This window comes from Martes martes, assembly GCF_963455335.1.
Source record: "Martes martes genome assembly, chromosome: 7".
NCBI lineage: Eukaryota > Metazoa > Chordata > Mammalia > Carnivora > Mustelidae > Martes > Martes martes.
The window spans coordinates 115,459,461-115,477,392 of record NC_137894.1 but is presented as its reverse complement, the minus strand read 5'-3'; the positions used below and the strand labels follow the sequence as shown (position 1 = coordinate 115,477,392).

General features: G+C 39.7%; 1 protein-coding gene across 2 annotated transcripts in view; it reads right to left on the bottom strand.

Annotated features, from left to right (window-relative positions):
• PPP4R3A (protein phosphatase 4 regulatory subunit 3A) overlaps window positions 1-16,431 on the bottom strand; it is a 37,086-nt gene extending 20,655 nt beyond the window's left edge. For both annotated transcript variants that reach the window (XM_080809126.1, XM_080809127.1), the window contains exons 1-3: window positions 15,437-16,431; window positions 4,697-4,752; window positions 1,190-1,288 (exon numbers count right to left, since the gene is read on the bottom strand). In XM_080809126.1, coding sequence (XP_080665252.1) covers window positions 1,190-1,288; window positions 4,697-4,752; window positions 15,437-15,578 — 297 coding nt within the window. In that variant the 5' untranslated portion in view covers window positions 15,579-16,431. The remainder of the gene's footprint in view (window positions 1-1,189; window positions 1,289-4,696; window positions 4,753-15,436) is intronic.
• Window positions 16,432-17,932: the final 1,501 nt, after the last annotated feature.

Below are 17,932 nucleotides of genomic sequence, written 5' to 3'. Positions count from 1 at the left end.
ATTCAAGTATAATTCAAATACAATTACTGGGACCTACTCACAGAATTTCTGATTCAGTAGATCCAGGATGGGGGTCCCAGAATTTACATTTCTGTCAGTTCCCAGCTCACGGTGCTGGTCTGAGGACCACACTTGAGAACCAGTGAATTAAAGAATCTGCTGAAGGGGGCACCTGGGTGACTCAGTCGGTTGGAGGTCCAACTCCTCAGATTTGCTGTGGGATTCAGCTGTGGGTTTGGCCCATGTCAGGCTCCATGCTCAGTGGAGAGTCTGCCTGGGATTCTCTCCCCCACCCCTCCCCCCTCTCTCATGTGTACACTCACTCTCTCAAATCTTAAAAGAGAAAAAAAATCTGAAGATTATTCTCTAATTAGAATAAATGTGGAGATAGAGAAACTGTCCTTAGGAGACATTGATTTAAATTAGTCTGTAACAAGAGCCAATGGCTTTAGCATATAATAAATGCAGAGTGCATAATAAATGCATACCCAACAAGACTGTGGAGATTATGTCACTAGTCCAAGGTACTAGAGACACTAGGAAATTCCAGAATCAACTGAGAACATGTAAGATGAGACTGAAGAGATAGTTGAGTCACAAGAAGTTACTGAATAAAGTGATATTTAAAAATTGGCATTTTAAAAAAGATCCTCTATCTGTGGTATGGATTTGGGAAGACCAGTCAAGATGAAAGCAATAAACCAGGCCAAGAAATGATGGTGGCTTAGTAAGCTGCGTTAGCAGTGAAAACAAGGATAAGTAAATGGATTTAAGAGTTATAAAACTGAAAGAATGAATGGATTAAGTGATGAAGGAAGGATAAATAAAACCTCCAAGTTTCTGGTTTCAGCAATTGGATGACATTGACTGAGATGAGAAAGATGGGAGAATGAACAGGTGTAGGGGAGATTAAGTTTGGTTCTGGACTACTAAATCTGAGATACCAGTGACCACTTATGACAGAGCTCTCAAAGGCAGCTAGATACAGAAGTTCAGCAAAGGTCGTGGCTGGACAGTCTGGTGTCAGTAAATTGTACTTTCCTATAAATCAACTTTTCACAGACAATAATGAATTTAAGAGATCAATATGAAATGCTATTTATTTAAAATCTTGGGCATTAGCTAAAAAGGACAGCAAAAAACCCAAAATACTTAGATAGCATATTGATTTTCTAGTTCTTAAAATTACCTGACATATTTTCTCCCAAATTTCATCACATCCAGCTTTTTCTTGAAAGCTAAGAGCCAAGTCATAATTTTCTGCTTCAGACCACACAATCAAAGTGTCCTTGAGAGGGAAAAAAAAAAAAGGTCTGATTAACATCCATTAACTATCACAAACTTCTTCGAAGTACAAGGCAAATGAAAAAAGCAACAAAAAATTGAGAACAGTACTAAGCAACATTGATACTGTGATTGACAATGCCTTTTCACACCTAGCTCTGTTCACCCTATAAAATGAAAACAATGTTTTCCTTAAGGAGAAGTTAACCAGAATATAAAAAGCACTACAAAGTGACCAATCTAAATGTACTGAAAGATACAAACTGAACAATGTATCAATTCTTTGCTTGCATATTAGATTACATGTTATGCTCTAGTCAAATTGCCCAGAGAGGAAGTGTGAGCATTCAATAACCAGGGCATGTCAGGAATGTGGGATTAATAACTAAAACCCCTTCTCTCATCTATTATCCACATTGAATGTTGTTTACCTGAGACACACGAGGCCCATGAAATTATCTGCTAAATCTGTAATAAATGAGATTTACCTGAGTGACAGTTTTTTTTAAACTTTCACCAAAGTGCTATGGTTGAAGAAGCAAGATGCTCCTGCCACCCACTGCCCCTTTACTCCTGTTCAGAGAGACTTTTATTTAATGATAGTAAGTGTAATGAACAGTTCAACAGTTTTTATTAACATGTAATCTCTGCAAGACACTACACTAACAGTACTGACACTATTTTATATTTCCTGTAGTACAGTCTGTATACTACAATATGCATCATTATCACAAAAATATTTACAGGATCTAAGGTATCTTTTTAAACTTACTGACAGTAAAATAAACATATATACTGTTTCAGAGCCATCAACTATTTCAAATAAGAGCCCACTCATTGAGAGGGGTTTGTGAATCATCTTCTATGTGAAATACTGAGTGGTACTAGGGAGAGTTACATTTAAAAAAAAAGAAGTCTGGGGCTCTCCTGGGTGGTGGAGTCAGTAAGGTGTCTGACTCTTGGTTTCGGCTTAGGTCATGAGCTCAGGGTCGTAATAAGCCCTTCATCAGGCTCCGCACTCAGTGCAGAACGTGCCTGAGATTCCTTTTCCTCTCCTTCTGCCCCTCCAGCTCATGTGCACACATGCTCTAAATAAATAAATAAAATACTAAAAAATAAATAAAAAGAAGCCTAACATAACAATGATCATATAGCAGTTTTCCTGGCTGGTCCAAAGAGAAGAACTAGAAGTCAGAGTTAGAGGGATTATGAGTACTATATAAAGGAAAAATAATTCAATCTAATAAGTAACTGAAAGGAGCCAGGCAAACTCTAGGTGAGCATCTATAGGGCTGATAAAAGTTCCTACACATTAAGAAGGAAACAGGACTAGACCAGCTTTAAGGTACTTTAAAAAATATGTCTACATGGAGGTAGTTTCCAATAAGATACCTCTTATTGTACACAAATGGATCCCCTGATTTTGTTTGCTAAACTGCATATTAATTCTTTTCAATTATGTAACTGTCAACAATAAGGACGAGTAGTCTCTCACTGAACTAAACGGGATATCAGCTGAAAGTAAATAAATGATCATTTGACTGGGCTGTACAGCATTACTAATAGAATAAATCCACAATTTTTATTCAGAATTTTAAACACGAGATCAAAGACCCTGTTTACTATCTTCATGAACTTCTAGAGATCATGGATAGCAGGCATCCATTCTACAGTGACTAAGCAGCTGTTCAAACTCAAAATAATTTACATTAACACTGTAAGATCAAGGGATGCTTAGGTGGCTCAGTCAGTTAAACTCTAACAAATAAAATCTTAAAAAAAAAAACCAACATAAAACATTGTTAAGATCAACATGTAAGAAATGAGTCAGCCGTGTAGCCTCCCTGAGTCTGTTTCTTCATCTTTAAAATGGGTATAATACATACAGTTGTGAAAACTGGTGATAAAGACCCACTGAAACTAAAACCAGTATCACATTGGTAGTAAGTTAGATTTAAAACAAGTGTAAGCAATTAATGCTGGTACAATGTAAATTCAGAATCATATGTAGGCTTAAAACAGGACACAATTAGATATAAACTCTTAAATGCCCATTTGACAAATTTAGAATTTTGAAAATTTTAGGAACTGCTCTTCTGTTTTCCCTAAGGAGTCTAATTTTCACCAAAGCATCCTATTTACCATCCAACAACCTACAGCTTAAGACACAGGGATTTCTTCATTCATCCTCAAAACAGACTTGATCTTTTCTTTTTCTTTGGATGGGCTTTTACTCTTCAACTGACTGAAGCCTCAAAACACGAATTTATGTATTTAAGTCTAGAATATCAAAGACAAAATACTGTAGTTTCCAGCCATTCCAATCAAACCAAACAGTTTTCTTAAAAACACTACATGCAAAGTATTAGCAGACCGTTACACTATCAAGAAAATATTTTATATTGTACCAAATGTTTTTTGGACAAGCAATCACCATTAAGCAGACTTAGCGGAGTTAGTAACAGCTTTCCTATTTACTATCTGTGTGACCTGAAGCTAGTCACAATCTTTAGGGATCATCTAATGTACAAAATAAACGCAACACTAACTTCCTTATAGTAGTATTTTAATGGTCAATGATGAAGCAAAGCATTTTATAATTTATTTATAGAGTAACAGTAATATATACATATGAATGTGCTAGTAATATTCTTTATTCTAAATTTATTTCTGTACCTTCAGGGCACTGAGGGGACTGATATTGCCTTCACTGGCTTGATAGAGCAGTCAGTATATGTGTATGTGTGTGTGTGTGTGTGTGTGTGTGTGTGTGTTCGTGTTCTGAATAAATACCTTCTGATGATAGTGCTAGTTGCCCTACTAAGTAGAGAAAGATTTACTTTCAGATATTGCTTGTTCATCCGTAGGGTACAAGAAAGAGTGTACTAAAACTGAAAGATGCCTTAATAAACTGCATCGTTAGTCTATCATCATATTATTATAAGGTCCTATTCAGGTTATGTAACAAATCAGATTTTTACCTACACTGGGTTGCTGTATAGGGACAGAAATGTCCCTTCTGCACTAGCATCTACAATAGCAAAGGAAGTAGTTTCTACCACTTTGTTGTGTTAATAGCTGATTATTACATCAGTGGTCACTTTTTATTCTTTAAGTAGAAACAAGAAAACTATTGTTTTAGTTTTAACTTTTGAGAATTAAGTCTTGGTTTTAAGAGTATCTGGAGCAAAAACTTAGCTTAATTTGAAGTAATTTTTTTAAAGTTTAAAATAAAATGATTGCTTTATACACCACAGAGTTTGGCTAAAATCACATTTTAGAATCAGGCTGGGAAAGTATGTTGTAACCTGTTTTAAATTTTTCACTGTTAAGGAATCGGTGGCAAATTTTCATTTAATCACCCAACTGAGAGGATAATATACAAGGTAAAACAACATCTTCAAAATTTTACCTGTTGTTTCTGATATGCAGTGTTAGGATTTATTTTGGATTCTAAAAGTAGAGAACCTGGGAAACAGAAAAACAAAACATTCCATTATGCCATTGCAAAGCAGCATAATTACATTCCACCATATACACACACACTTCCTCCTTTCCTGACCACTCGATACACATGTAACTTCAGTTAAGGAAATAGTATGTTTAAAAACACATTTAAATATAATAAAACTTGTAATCCAAGAAATGCTTGCTTTATGCAGTTTACTTTTAACAAAGACACGATCATCTGAAGAGTAAAGGACTGGATGGTAATAGAGATCCAACAACTTACAGGCAGCACAGGGTAGTGAAAGGGCACTGCAGGAAGCCAGGTGACCTGAGTTTAAATCCCTGACATACATTATGACTTGGATACGATCCATCACCCCAGTACATCCAAATATTACACTTCACCTTCAAAAAGTCTCTTATGTCTGTTCCAGAATTATCACACTTCATCTTCAAATAATCAATTTTTTTCCTATAGTCAGCTGATTTTATTTTGCGTATTTTTGTCTTTTCCCTGGCCGTAAGACTTGTGATATTTAGAAAATAACTACTGCTTTATAACAAAGTGCAAATCTTAAGACCAGCTTTTATGCCTCTCCCCTCACTCTAGTTCCACTTCATCCCCAAAGTACTATCTAAAGACAAGAACTGGCCCAAAATGCTTAAGCAGCAGCAAATTTTCTCTGCAGCTGTCCTTCATTCAAATCTTTCATTTCTTTTCCTACTACATGTCACCATTACTTTCCAATTCCAAATAGCAGCTAAGCAGCTCAGAAAAGGGTGCTTCTTTACATTCCCAAATTAGTCTGCCTTTATGTTAAAATTCATTTACTAATCTAATGATACTGTCTCAGCTGGCAATTTACTGACTATTCTACTCCTCTGTGCTCAGAACAGTGCTAAGTGATACCGAATGCAATACAATTTCAGCCATTTACCAAGATGTGAGGACTTAATTTGGGAACACCCTCCCACTTCACTCAAATCCTCCTCAAGCACAGGTAAAATAATTCCAAATGTGTCTTTTATTCTTTCTATACTTAAGGTAACCAAACAGTCTCCATATTTTTCCCACCTGTACCCCCCAACACTCCATTCCTTTTAGGCTTTTTTAAAATGATTTTTAAACTATTTTTTAAAACTATTTTAAAACTTTTTTTTTAAACTATTGCTGGCTCACTCAGACAAGTATCCTCATATTCTAGAGGAAATTTGTTTTAATCTTCCTCCTCTTCTCCCAACCTTTGCCTTATTAATTAAAAACAAATTTCCAGTGCTTCAATTTTCTTTATGCACTATTAACGGATTTTTTTCCTTTGGTAATTATCAAGAGTTGTCCAGTGATACAGTCATAACAAGAAAAAGCAACAAGCAAATGAACTCAATATCTAGAGTCTCTCAAAAGGATTAAGTCTCCAACTTTCTTCTTGAATATCCTTCCAGTTTTTTCTATATACAAGAACAGAAATTGCAAACATTTCCCAGTGAAATGAGAATATGTTAGTTACATTAAGATCAAACTTACTTTTTGTGGCATACATTCAATATGTGGTTTCTAGGAGAAAATACATCTCAAAAAAACCACTTTGAAATATTATCACATCCTGAAAAACAATCCATCTTTAGAAAACTACAAAAACAGTAGAATGAAACAACTGGATTACTTTGTAACAGTCAGAAGATGCAAAAGGTCTAGTGTCCTAGAACCAAACTAAGTAAGCCTCTTTAAAAGTGAAACCTCACAAAAGCAAACCTACCCAAAATAAAATCCTGGACATCACTGATAAATGATAAATGAATATGTTCAAAATAAAAATCTGTGCTACAAATAATACCATTGAGAGTGTGAAAAGACAACCCACAGAATGGGAGAAAGTATCTGTAAATCACGTATCTGGTAAGGAATTTGTATACAGATCTCTAACAACTTAAAAAGACAACCAAATTTAAAAACGGGCAATAGTTCTGAACAGCTATTTCTTCAAAAAAGACACACAAATGGACGGTGAACATATGAAAAGATGCTCAACATCATTAGTTGTCAAGGAAATACGAATCAAAACCACAAATAAGATACCGTTTAACACCTGCTAAGATGCTTACAGTCAAAGACAGTGCTGCCAATAATAAGTGTTGCCAACTACACGGAGAAATTGGAAACCTCATACATTTTGCTTGTGGGTATATAAAAAGGCATCCACTCTGGAAAACAGTTTGGCAGTTACTCAATTGCTAGTTACCAGCAATTCCACTCCTAGGTGTATACCCAAGAGAAATGAAAACATACGCTCACACAAATATATGTACATGTTCTTAGCAGCATTTCTAATAGCAAAAAAGTGCGAACAATCCAAATGTCCAAAACCTAATGAATACTATTCAGCTACACACAAAGAAGTACATGCTGGATGAACTTTGAAAACATTACAAGTGAAAGAAGCCAGTCACAAAAGAGTATGTATTATATGACTGTTTTTATATAAAATGTACAGTGTGAAAAAAAATAAAATGTACAGTGTGCAAATTAGAGAACATGTATTGATTAGTGGTTGTTTGGGGAGGAAAGGGGGAGTGAATGGGTAGTGACTGCTTATGGGTACATGATTTCTTTCAGAGAGAACAAAGTATTCTAAAATTAGATTGTGGTGGGGTGCCTGGCTGGCTCAGCCAATAGAACATACAACTCTTGATCTCAGGGTTGTTAAGTCTGAGCCCCATGCTGGGTGTAGAGATTACTTAAATAATTAAAAAAATTGCGGTGATAGCTACATGACCCTGTGAATATACTAAAAAACAATGAATTATACACTTTGAATGAGTGAATTATATATAGCATGTGTGAAACATTAATTTAAAAAAGGTATAAATATTCATACAGTGGAATACCATATTATAAATATTAATGAATGAACCAAATACATGAATGCAACATGAATGCAAGAAACCTCAGAGAAAAATATATACCATGTAATTCTATTTACATAAAGTTCAAAGGGTAGCAAAAATTAATCTATGGTGCTAGCAGGCAGGGGGAGATAGTGACTGTGAAGGGACATGAAGCAGGCTTCCAGAGTGCTGGTTATTTTGTGAAAATTCACCAAGTTGAATACTTACCATTTGTGTAATTTCTTGATCTATTACACTTCAAAACTATTTTTTTTAATGAGTAGGGGTAAACAACATAAGGCACAGGGGTGAAGTTATCAGTTCAAACTGTACTTTCAAGAAACACATCTCAAACACTGTGTGTCAACTATACTTCAATTAAAAGAGAAAAGGACAGAGCGCCTGGGTGGCTCTGTCTGGGTGGCTGGTTGGTTAAGCATGAACCGTTGATCTCATCTCATGTCTTGGTCTCAAGGTCAAGAGTTCAAACTCCACACTGGGCTCTATGCTGGATGTGGAGCATACTTAAAAGAAAAAAAGGAAAGAAAAACACATACCTAACTTGGCTGCTACTAAAACAAAACAAAAACCAGCAGGGGTATTAACTATTATTTTTCAAGTACCAATCCCTTTGGCATTTGCTTCAAAACTCTCCATAAAGTTACAGGGTCAGAGTAATTAGAAAGGAAAAATCCGAAACTGAAAGCTTGGGAAGTGTGCCCTCCCAAACCCCTAGCTAAAACAAGAAATAAGTAGATAACTGGAAGCTTCTGGTGTTGATGAGTTTTTCTTTACTGGGTCATTCAAGATGTTAAGAGGAAGTATCTCTCCTGAAACACATGACAGACCAAAGGCACCACCTTAGGAAGTCCAGCTCTGGTCCCCAAACACCATGCTCCCTAGGACTTGGTAGGCTGGAGCATGTGAAACTGCCTTTTAGTTTGGGGGCGAGAATAATAATAAAGACACATTTCTAGTTTTATTTCTATGCCATCTACTAGGTTCCCTTTCCCCATCTCTTAGTTTCTACTGGATCAAGTTATCAGTGCTTTACCAATCAATGGAAAAAGATCCAGCTGAGTGTTAATATGCACTAACATAATCCTTTCTCCCAACAAGTTCACTTGTATCAGTTGCTACAGCTACAATACTGGGAACAGCAATTCCATCCTCGTAATATATGGGTATGGCTGGGGATGTAGAGTTCAACTGTAGGTGAGAGGCATTTATCATGGTAACAGAGACAAAAGGGGAGAAATGAAGAAGATGATCCTTAGCAGCAGACCTTAAGCAACATCACAGGAGGTAGAGATGGTTCTCATTAAGGGGAACACAAACTTTTGATACAGGGCAGGTTTAGTTTAATAACTGAAGCACATATGCACAACAGCCCCCACCCAAACTTATTTGAAAAACATACCCATCCTCTCCAATGAAACAGATGCCCTTATCCCCCAAGAACTCACTCTCACCCTCTCTATAACACCTCCTCCTCACCATTTGACAAAGACATGCCATCACACAGACCAGAGAAAGACAAGCCTACACAGCAAATTCCAGTATCAAGACTTGAGAAAGGGCTTCCCACTTTCAACCTAAACCCTTGGAAAGGAAATATGGAGAAACAAAGAAACAGTTAAGACAGTGACCAAACTAAGGGGAATGCATCAATACATGTAATTCACTTTGTCACTGGAGAATCTGTTCACTCAGACCACTAGCAGAATCAACCGTCTTCCGGGAAACTAGAGGACTCCCACACAGTAAGCGCTTTTAAGTCTGTTTCACAGAAGCTCTGATAGGCCTACAAGCTCATATTTATACACATACTTCTTCAAAAAATAAAGAGGGTCCTTAATTCTTGTTTACTATTACCAAAACTACAATCAGAACAACTTTTTGAGGCCATTTTATCTTTCTCTATCAGCTTTTAAAATAGTCCCCTTTGGTCCAACAGTTCTAGGAAATTAGCCTACATCTCACAGTGCCAAGTATATGAACAAATAAGTCACTAGCAGTGTAATGGTAAACATCTAGAAACAATCTCTATGCCAGCTCTTCTCAACGTGTGCGACCTCAGGGAGTCTGGAAAATCAAAACTATTTTCAAAGTATTACTACTAAAAAGTTATTTGCCTTTCCACCCTTGTTTATTCTCAGTGTCTATACTGTGTTATTACAAACAATTGAATGCAGAGGGTTAAGAATCCTTTTTTAAAAAAATGAAACCAGACATTAAAGAGATTTGTAAAAGTGTAAAACAGTAACACTCTTCTCACTAAATGCTGACATAAAAGCTTTTTAAAGAATTAAAGTCTAATGTGGCAAATATCAGTAGATACAACCCACATAAATAAAAGCTTTTGAGAATCTCCAATTCTAAGAGTATAAAGGTATCCTGAGGAAGGTTTCAGAAATAATGCTACCAACAGTGTACTGTGTGAATTAAATATATACAGTGAAATACTGTGCTACTCTTCGATGACAGATCTGTGTATCCTCACATAGATAGATGCCCCAAATAGACAAAAAGGAGGTCTGTATACTCAAAAAGTGGGGGAACAACGGTACAGGAGGGAAAATGCACTCAAAACATCACCAAGACAACTGCAAGTAAAAGCTGTCAAACATGGATAAGCAAGAAAGATGGACAATAAAACACTTAGTACAACTACGAGTATACACGATTTTCAGTCATTAAAAATGTTCCCTCCCTGCTTCACAACATGTTTGTTCTTCCTGTAAAATGAAATAGGAGAACTTTTCTTGTATTCTGTTGCGAATCCCCAACACACCTCTATCAAAACAAACACCTCCAGGGAGTAGGGTGATAAGTAGCTGGTAGTCCTGAGTGAAGTATCATTCCAAAAGTGTTTAAATCCAAGAACTGCAACTAGAGCCTGTAGCCTGGATCCAGCCAGCAGACAGCTTATTTGAGTCGTAGTCTTAACACACATACTCATATGCTGAATTTGTGCAAACATTTTAAAATGGAAAGACTGTACATTAAAAAAAAAAAAAAAAAAGACAAAACCTAGATTTCTGGCTGAGTGCAGGAAAAAAAAGATCACAGAACTACCCAATCAAATTATCAATACATGAAGACAAGGTTAGAAAAAAATAACACCTCAGAGGGTTGCTACATTAACTAAAAACTCATATTAAAGTGCCTATCCCAGCATCTACTACATAACCAGCACTCAATACTTGTTTCTCTTATTCACAAGCATCACTGTGCTGTTAAACAGTAGAGAAATTAGTAATGATAACAATAATCCAGAAACACATTAGAACGAAAGGCTAACAGTTTTATTAGACTGCTTAAGAAAAACATTTTAGTATATAATATTTAGGAAACATTCCAAGAAAACTGTTAAGATTTTTAATCTTTCTGATACAGTGTTTTTTAGCAAGAAATTTCACTTGTTTAGAAGATATCACTCCCTTTCACTGGAGAAATGAGATACTGAGTTTCTATAACTTTTATGGTTCTATGTCCAATATCAACCTATCAACCAATCAGATTCAAGTAGTTAAACAAATACAGGTCCTGATCTTAGTTTAGATTTGGATAAATACTTAAGGATTTCAGAAGGACTAGGTCCAGCTCTGTCACAATATCTAGGCATCGCTGGTATATTGTCCTTATTAATGCTCAAAATAAGGGCAGCAGCCTAAGTACTGTGCTTCATTAATGGGAAGAAAAAAATCATCAAAAATGAATTAATCGAAGTCCAAAATATCATCTGGACAGTACACCAGGGTAGGCTTTAAGCCTAGTCCGTGTTCACTCTCCTAATTTTGTGGCTCACGATTACACACAGCATTTAAAAACTGAAATGAAGGCTCAGCGTGGGGGGAGGGGGGCTAGCCCTACATTAAAAGGTCCCCTGCCTGTGTCAGGCCTTCACTACACTCAGGCCCTATCACCTATACCCAGAGTGGCTGATGGACTTCGAACTGCCAGAAGTTACCACACACAGAAGATGGTTAAGTAAGGGTTTGCTTACCCTAGGCCTAGTAATTTTCTACAAAGCAGGTCTACATGAGAAGAAAAAGAAAGGGTTTAAATGAACTTTTCGAAGTTAAGTATTTCTCCCAGTACTGACACTGAGGTCTTCTCAGTAGCTAAATCTGGAATGCTTACTGTATGCAAGATTCTATACTGCTTACTAATTTGTAAGAGAAAAAAAAATTGCTGATACTTATCTCTGCTCATTTCTTTCACCACAACAGCCCAAACAAAGCAAAACAAACCAGGCTTTCAACCTAAAGTGTTCTAACCTCCTTTTCTAATTATAGTGGGGGTGAGGCACTACCTATAACCAAGTTCTACAAGAGGCAGAGGTAAAGGATTCTAGTTTTTACCATTAGCTAGCAGTGTTAACTTTAACAAAAATATTTCCCCATGCCTCATTTTCTTCATGCCTCAAATAACACTGAAAATTTAACCTTTTAAACTTGGAAATAGGCAACTCAGATAATACATGAAACTATCTGAAATATAAAAATTACTTTATAAAACTAAAGGTAAAAACCAAATACAAGAACACTATCCTTGATGCCTGGCAAGTAAACCAGAATAAAGAGCATGGATATGATTTTATGTTAAAAAGACATCCTTCAGTGTGTGGAGAAATTCCGAAGTCTTTATCAATTCTAAAATTGGAAGGTAGAAGTGGTAAAAACCATAATGCAATAGTAGAATGATTTGAACATAAAATGACAAAGCAAGTAAGGGATGACATTATTACCCTTCGTGCAATTTAACAGGCACATTATAAACTGAAAGAAAAAAACAATTCCAAGTAATTTTTTTTTGGAAGATGGAACTTTGCAGGTAGCTGGCTATGACAAAATCCTGAGAAATGAGGTAATCTATCTTCATTAAAGAAAGGGCTATGTTCCTACAATACACTTTTGCCAGTAGGAACCTAGTAAACAAGGATGCAACCTAGAGAATGGGCTCAGTTGCTTGCAAGAACATCTCTTTCCTCCAAGGCAAGGTGGGCTACAGATATGCCAAACCATCCAGTTCAGAGGAGAAAGGCACTTACTCAGAAAGATGTGCCCTGTTAATGGGGAGGCCACAAGCAAGTACTTTCATTCAGAAACTGCCTTTCTGATTTTCGATTTAGTTTATAAGCACCTCTAACAAGATAAATGACTCATTTTATGGAAAATCAGAAATACTTTCCACTTTGCTCACCACAATAAAAAGAAAATTCTCAATTATCCTATAATGGAGAATGGGAGAAGCATAAAATAATGAACGACCCAAACTAGCAGTCCACACAAAAACTCCATGTGGCTTTAAGATACACTGTAATTTTAAATATCTTTAGGCTAAAAATTCTTTTCATGTTCTTTGAGATAAACCTTGAGCCTTTAAGTATAAAGCAGCAAACTCAAGTGGACAGCAATAAGGGAGTTTAAAACACACCGTAAATAGTTAATGATACCAATTAATAACAATCTCACCCATAGGCTAACTGTCTGAACCTGTTTCCCCATCTGCAAAATATGGCTAATAACAGTACCTATATCAGTAGATACAAGTAAAGAGTCTCTAGCACAGTAGACACTCGATAAATTTTGATTATCATTCCTATTTGGAGTTTTCCTGTTAGAAAAAAAAAATTATCATCAAACTAGAGATCATTTATGACAGTACTTCATCTAAGTATGCTGCAACCTTCTAAGCCCACTCTTTGGATTTAGTTTTCCTTATATCTTAAATTAACAAGGGCACATCAGTTACATTTATTTCATCTCTCTATCAATAAGTAAAAATAAATAAAATTAATAGATAAAAAATTAAGGCCTTTTGCTTTTACCATTCAACCTATTTCACTGCAGAGTCCCAACTTTCCCAAGGGAAGGTGGGAGTTTAGGGGCTATTTCCAAAGTGGTAAAAATAAAAATGGGGGGAAAAAACCCCAGATCCCTACATTAGTAGGTTATTAGAGTAGGATTCCCTAGAATATGACGTCAAAACTTCATGCTTAAAAATACTGTAAACAATGGACTCTGTATAACGAGTCCAATTAAATATGTGATCTGACAGTTATTCGTGTTAAGAGATTTAAAAGAACTGATCTCAAACCTACACATACTTTCATCTAAAAGTTAACTGAACCTACAAAGCCCATAGTTTTCGCTCATTATATAAAAAGTTTTCCAAACACGCAAAGGAGGGTATGTGAGAGTAGCTGGTGACATGTGACAGAAACATACAAAAGCACCTGACACTTTCAAACTTGTATTTTTAAGAGGCAATAGGCCTCAGAAAAATATACTCAGTGTATTCAAAATCCTTTAAATCCCTCTGATAGGAAATAATTTATCTCCAATTAAGTTATTTGGGGGTAGCCTTATAAAGATAACCCGTGGACAATATAACTCTAAATTACAACTTTCCAATTCAAATTGAAAATCGATGTCCCTAGAGTCTTTAATTACAGAAAGGTGAGTCTTGTTTGTTTTTCATGGAAATCGGAGTTCTGGATTAAAAATACACTTAAAATTCATTGAGAGGAGGGATGCCTGCCTGGGTGGCTGGGCCGGTTGGGTGTCTCCTTTGGCTCAAGTCAGGATTCCAGTGTCCTGGGATCCAGTCCCCCCACTGCGCTCCTTGCTCAGCAGGGAGCCTGCTTCTCCCTCTGCCTACGACTCCCTCTGCTTGTGCTCTCTCACTCTCTCTCTGACAAATAAATAAATAAAACCTTTAAAAAATTCCTTGAATTGTAATTAATTCAGATACAGAACAAATACAATTGTTATAAACTGAAATAGCTAGCGTGAAATTAGAGACTAATGTAACAAGACAGGTTTTCCAATTCAGAAGAAACAATTCGCAAATACATTCACATGATGTGAACATTTTAAGCAAAATCCAAGGTATGCCACAGAGGGAAGTGGCTGGCAAACCCTAAACAAAGTTTGGAAAAATCTGAAACACATATTTTCAAACAACTGGGTCTTTTGAATCTTGAGGCTATTTCAAAATACGTGAAGCACTGGTACTATGGCAGATAAAGGTTTTAAAGTTATCTGCCAGCTTCTCCCCCCAACCTGTTAACTGAACCAAACTGTGATTATACATTTAAGTAATCAAAAAAGCTCGCATAAAATAGTTCCACAGTTGCAAGCCGTTTACACCAACTCGACACAAAATTCTGCATTATTAGTGAAAAAGACAACACTGGGAAACACGAATCTATCCTCTCAAGGCAAAGAAGCATTTTCTCTGCCGAATGCAGTTGCCAGATCCATGAACCGGTGTTGCCAGCCTGCGACAGGATCAAAAAGATGTACCAGAAAAATAGTTTAAAGGGGCGGCGGGGGGGTGGGGTGGAGGGTGGGGGCACAGCAAAACGTTCACCAAAGAGTGAAACACCTAAGAACTTTCTTCGCTGCGAGAAAGTTTCACGCCTGCTTTACAGATGAGTGATCGGATTAATCAGTGCCTTTCTCAAGGTCACTCTGGTGCAAAAGAACAGCACAGTCCGGGCTCCCGATCCCAGGCCCCCGACCTCTCCACACGCCCAGGCAGCACAGCTCCAACGTGCTGGGCTCCCCTCGTCCCCGCAACTGCTACCAGGCGCTGGGAAGAAAGACATTTCGAGCGCTCTCCGTGCAGCTAGCTCCGAGAGAACTGGGGTGCTGGTGGCCCGCCCTCCCCCACGGCGGCAGCCACCCCCAGCCCCAGTCGCCGCCTCCGTTCTCTTAGCCGACCACTAGCCCTCAAAAACCAGGGATGTGGCCCGGGAGCCGTGGAGGAAGGCAAGGGACCCACCCCAAGGGGCTTCACTTACCATCGCTCTCGGCCCTGACAAGCAGGGACATGCCCTTCAGCCGCTCCACGTAGCCGGACGACACATGCCCGGTGCCCCGGTCGTCCCACTGCCGGTCCTCATTGAGCGTGTAAACCTTCACCCGCCGCCGGGTGTCGGTCATCGTGCCGCCCGGGGACCGGGGCAAAGGCCCCGCTGGAGTCGCCCAGGAAGGGGGCCGGAACACGCGGGAGCCAAGGCGGGAGGATGCCCGCAAGCGGAGAACTCCTGGGCCTCACTGCCGCCGCTGGCCGTCGCGGGGCCGCGGGGCCGCCCGCATGGCCCGCTCCCGGGCCCGAGCTCTGGGCCCCGGTCTTTCCTCGCCTCCGACTCCTCGGCGCTATTGTCCAAGCCCGAGTAGCCCGACCGCCCCGAAAGGGGCGCGCAGCGCTTCACAGCCTCCGGCCCTATGCGGTAGCAACTCGGGGCGCTTGTCACTGCCCTGCTCCCGCCTCCGCCATGATCTCCACGAAGCCGCTTCCCGCGCCGCCGCCGCCTCCTCAGGCCGCCGCCGCCATGTTTTCCTTCCTTATACCTGGCCCTGCCACCGCAGCCAGTGGCTCCGCTCTGCTCGCCTGCTTCAAATGTCCCAAGCCGAGGGGCGCCTGCTCCTGCTGCAACTGCTGCCAATGGGCGGGAGACTCCGAGGGCCCCCAGGCGCACGAGCGCTCCTGCCTCCTGGAAGTCCCTTTTCCTTCGCTGCTGCCACCGCCTCTTCCGTCTTCCTCACACAGCCAAAGCCGCCGCCATCTTGGTTCGCCCCTCAATAGCGGCGCGCGGGGCCACCCAGGCAGCAGCTGCAGGGGCGGCCCGTTGGCCCCACCATTTAAAGAGACAGGAGCGAGGCCCGGAGCCTCGCTGCGGCGGAGGCCTCGGACGGAGGCGGGAGGCGGACGCCGAGTTGCCGAGGTGGCGGGAGCGCAGGGAGCGGAGGAGGCGGAACGCTGGTCGCGCCGGTGACGGCCCGGGGCTCCCTCGCGCTCCCTGCACGCACCGTCGTGCGAGCGCGGGGCAGCGTGTGCGCCGTCGCGCCCTGTGTTCGTCATCAGCCCCGCTCGGGGATTCGAAAGGGGCGTGGAGCCCGCCCCCGTCCTCAGCGCGCCTGCCCGCCGCGCGCCTGGCGTCGCGGGCTCCTGGGGCTGGCGTCTTCTCTCGCTGTCCAGTGGCTGCAGCCTCTGTCTGCCCTCGAGGCGCTGGGCCACGTCGGTGTGGGGCTCTCCCGCGGCGGCTCCCCCTCCCTGTCCACGAGTGTTCTCTCCTAGACCTGGGGCGCATTGCTGGGGAGGCGCCAGAGCCTCGCGGACTTCAGGTGTTTCTCCTTTGGGGAGAAATGGAAAAGCTTCCGGGAAAGGCCACAGGTTTGCATGGCGAGGGCAGCCGCAGGGCCTGGGAGCCGCCATGAGGCACGCGCCGGTGTGGCGAGTCTAGAAACGCGACGGCTGGCACCAAGCCCGAAGGGACGGACTAAAACCTCAGCTTACAGTCTAGCTGCTACCACCAGTCCTTTATTCTTTACCAGAACTGTTCTTTTCTAGTCCTCCATGTTGCAAAAAGGAACTCGAAGGGCTCACGAGACCAGTTAAGAATATGATATTGTGTAATCAGGATGAGTAATTCTCAACGTGAGATGTTAAGCACTGCTAATCTTCACAAAGGAACCAGTCTCATTCCAAATTCTCATTCTCACGCAAGTAAGAGCTGCCGTTTAGGGGGCTTTTACTGTTTGCCAGGCTGTCGAGGTCATTGCTGTCCACTAGAAATAAAATGAGCCACATGTAATTTAAAATTTTGCAGGAGCCAATATTTGAAAAAGTACAAAGAAACTGCTGAAATTTGTGTTTTAATATCGTATTTTCTTGAATGCAGTATCTTAAAAACATTAATCATCAATATAAAATTAATATTTTTTACATTCCCTTTTTTTGTTCTAAATTCAAGATGCGATGTGTGTTTTACCCCTGGTGTAAATTTCTACTTGGAAGCTAAGTTTTCATTGGAAATACCTAATCTGTATTTAGAGTTTATTAAATTTACAATTGTAAAAGTAGATTCACATATTCAAGTTATTTCAAACAGTTTTTTCCAAAATATTAATTTTTAAATTTAAAATTAAAGTTTAATATTCAGTTTATTTGCACTAGGCACATTGCAAGTGCTCAGTAGCTACATGTGTCTAGCGGCCACCATTATGGCAAGTTCAGGTGCTTAACATCACCAGGAATCTCATCTCAAACCTGGAAATGCAGTTTGAGTTACACCCATCTATTAGGAAAAGCACCTGACAGCGTGACCACTACTGAGGGGTTTCCCAGGATGTGGGATTTTTCTGTCTTAAAATCAGAAGTTGGGAACTTCCTTCCTCACTGCCAGATACAAAGAGGTGCTTAACAAAGAATAGGCGGAAACTTTTATCTTTTGCAAACAAAAGGAAAATTATAAAAATAAAACCGTTTTCTCTGAAAAGTAAAATGCAATAAT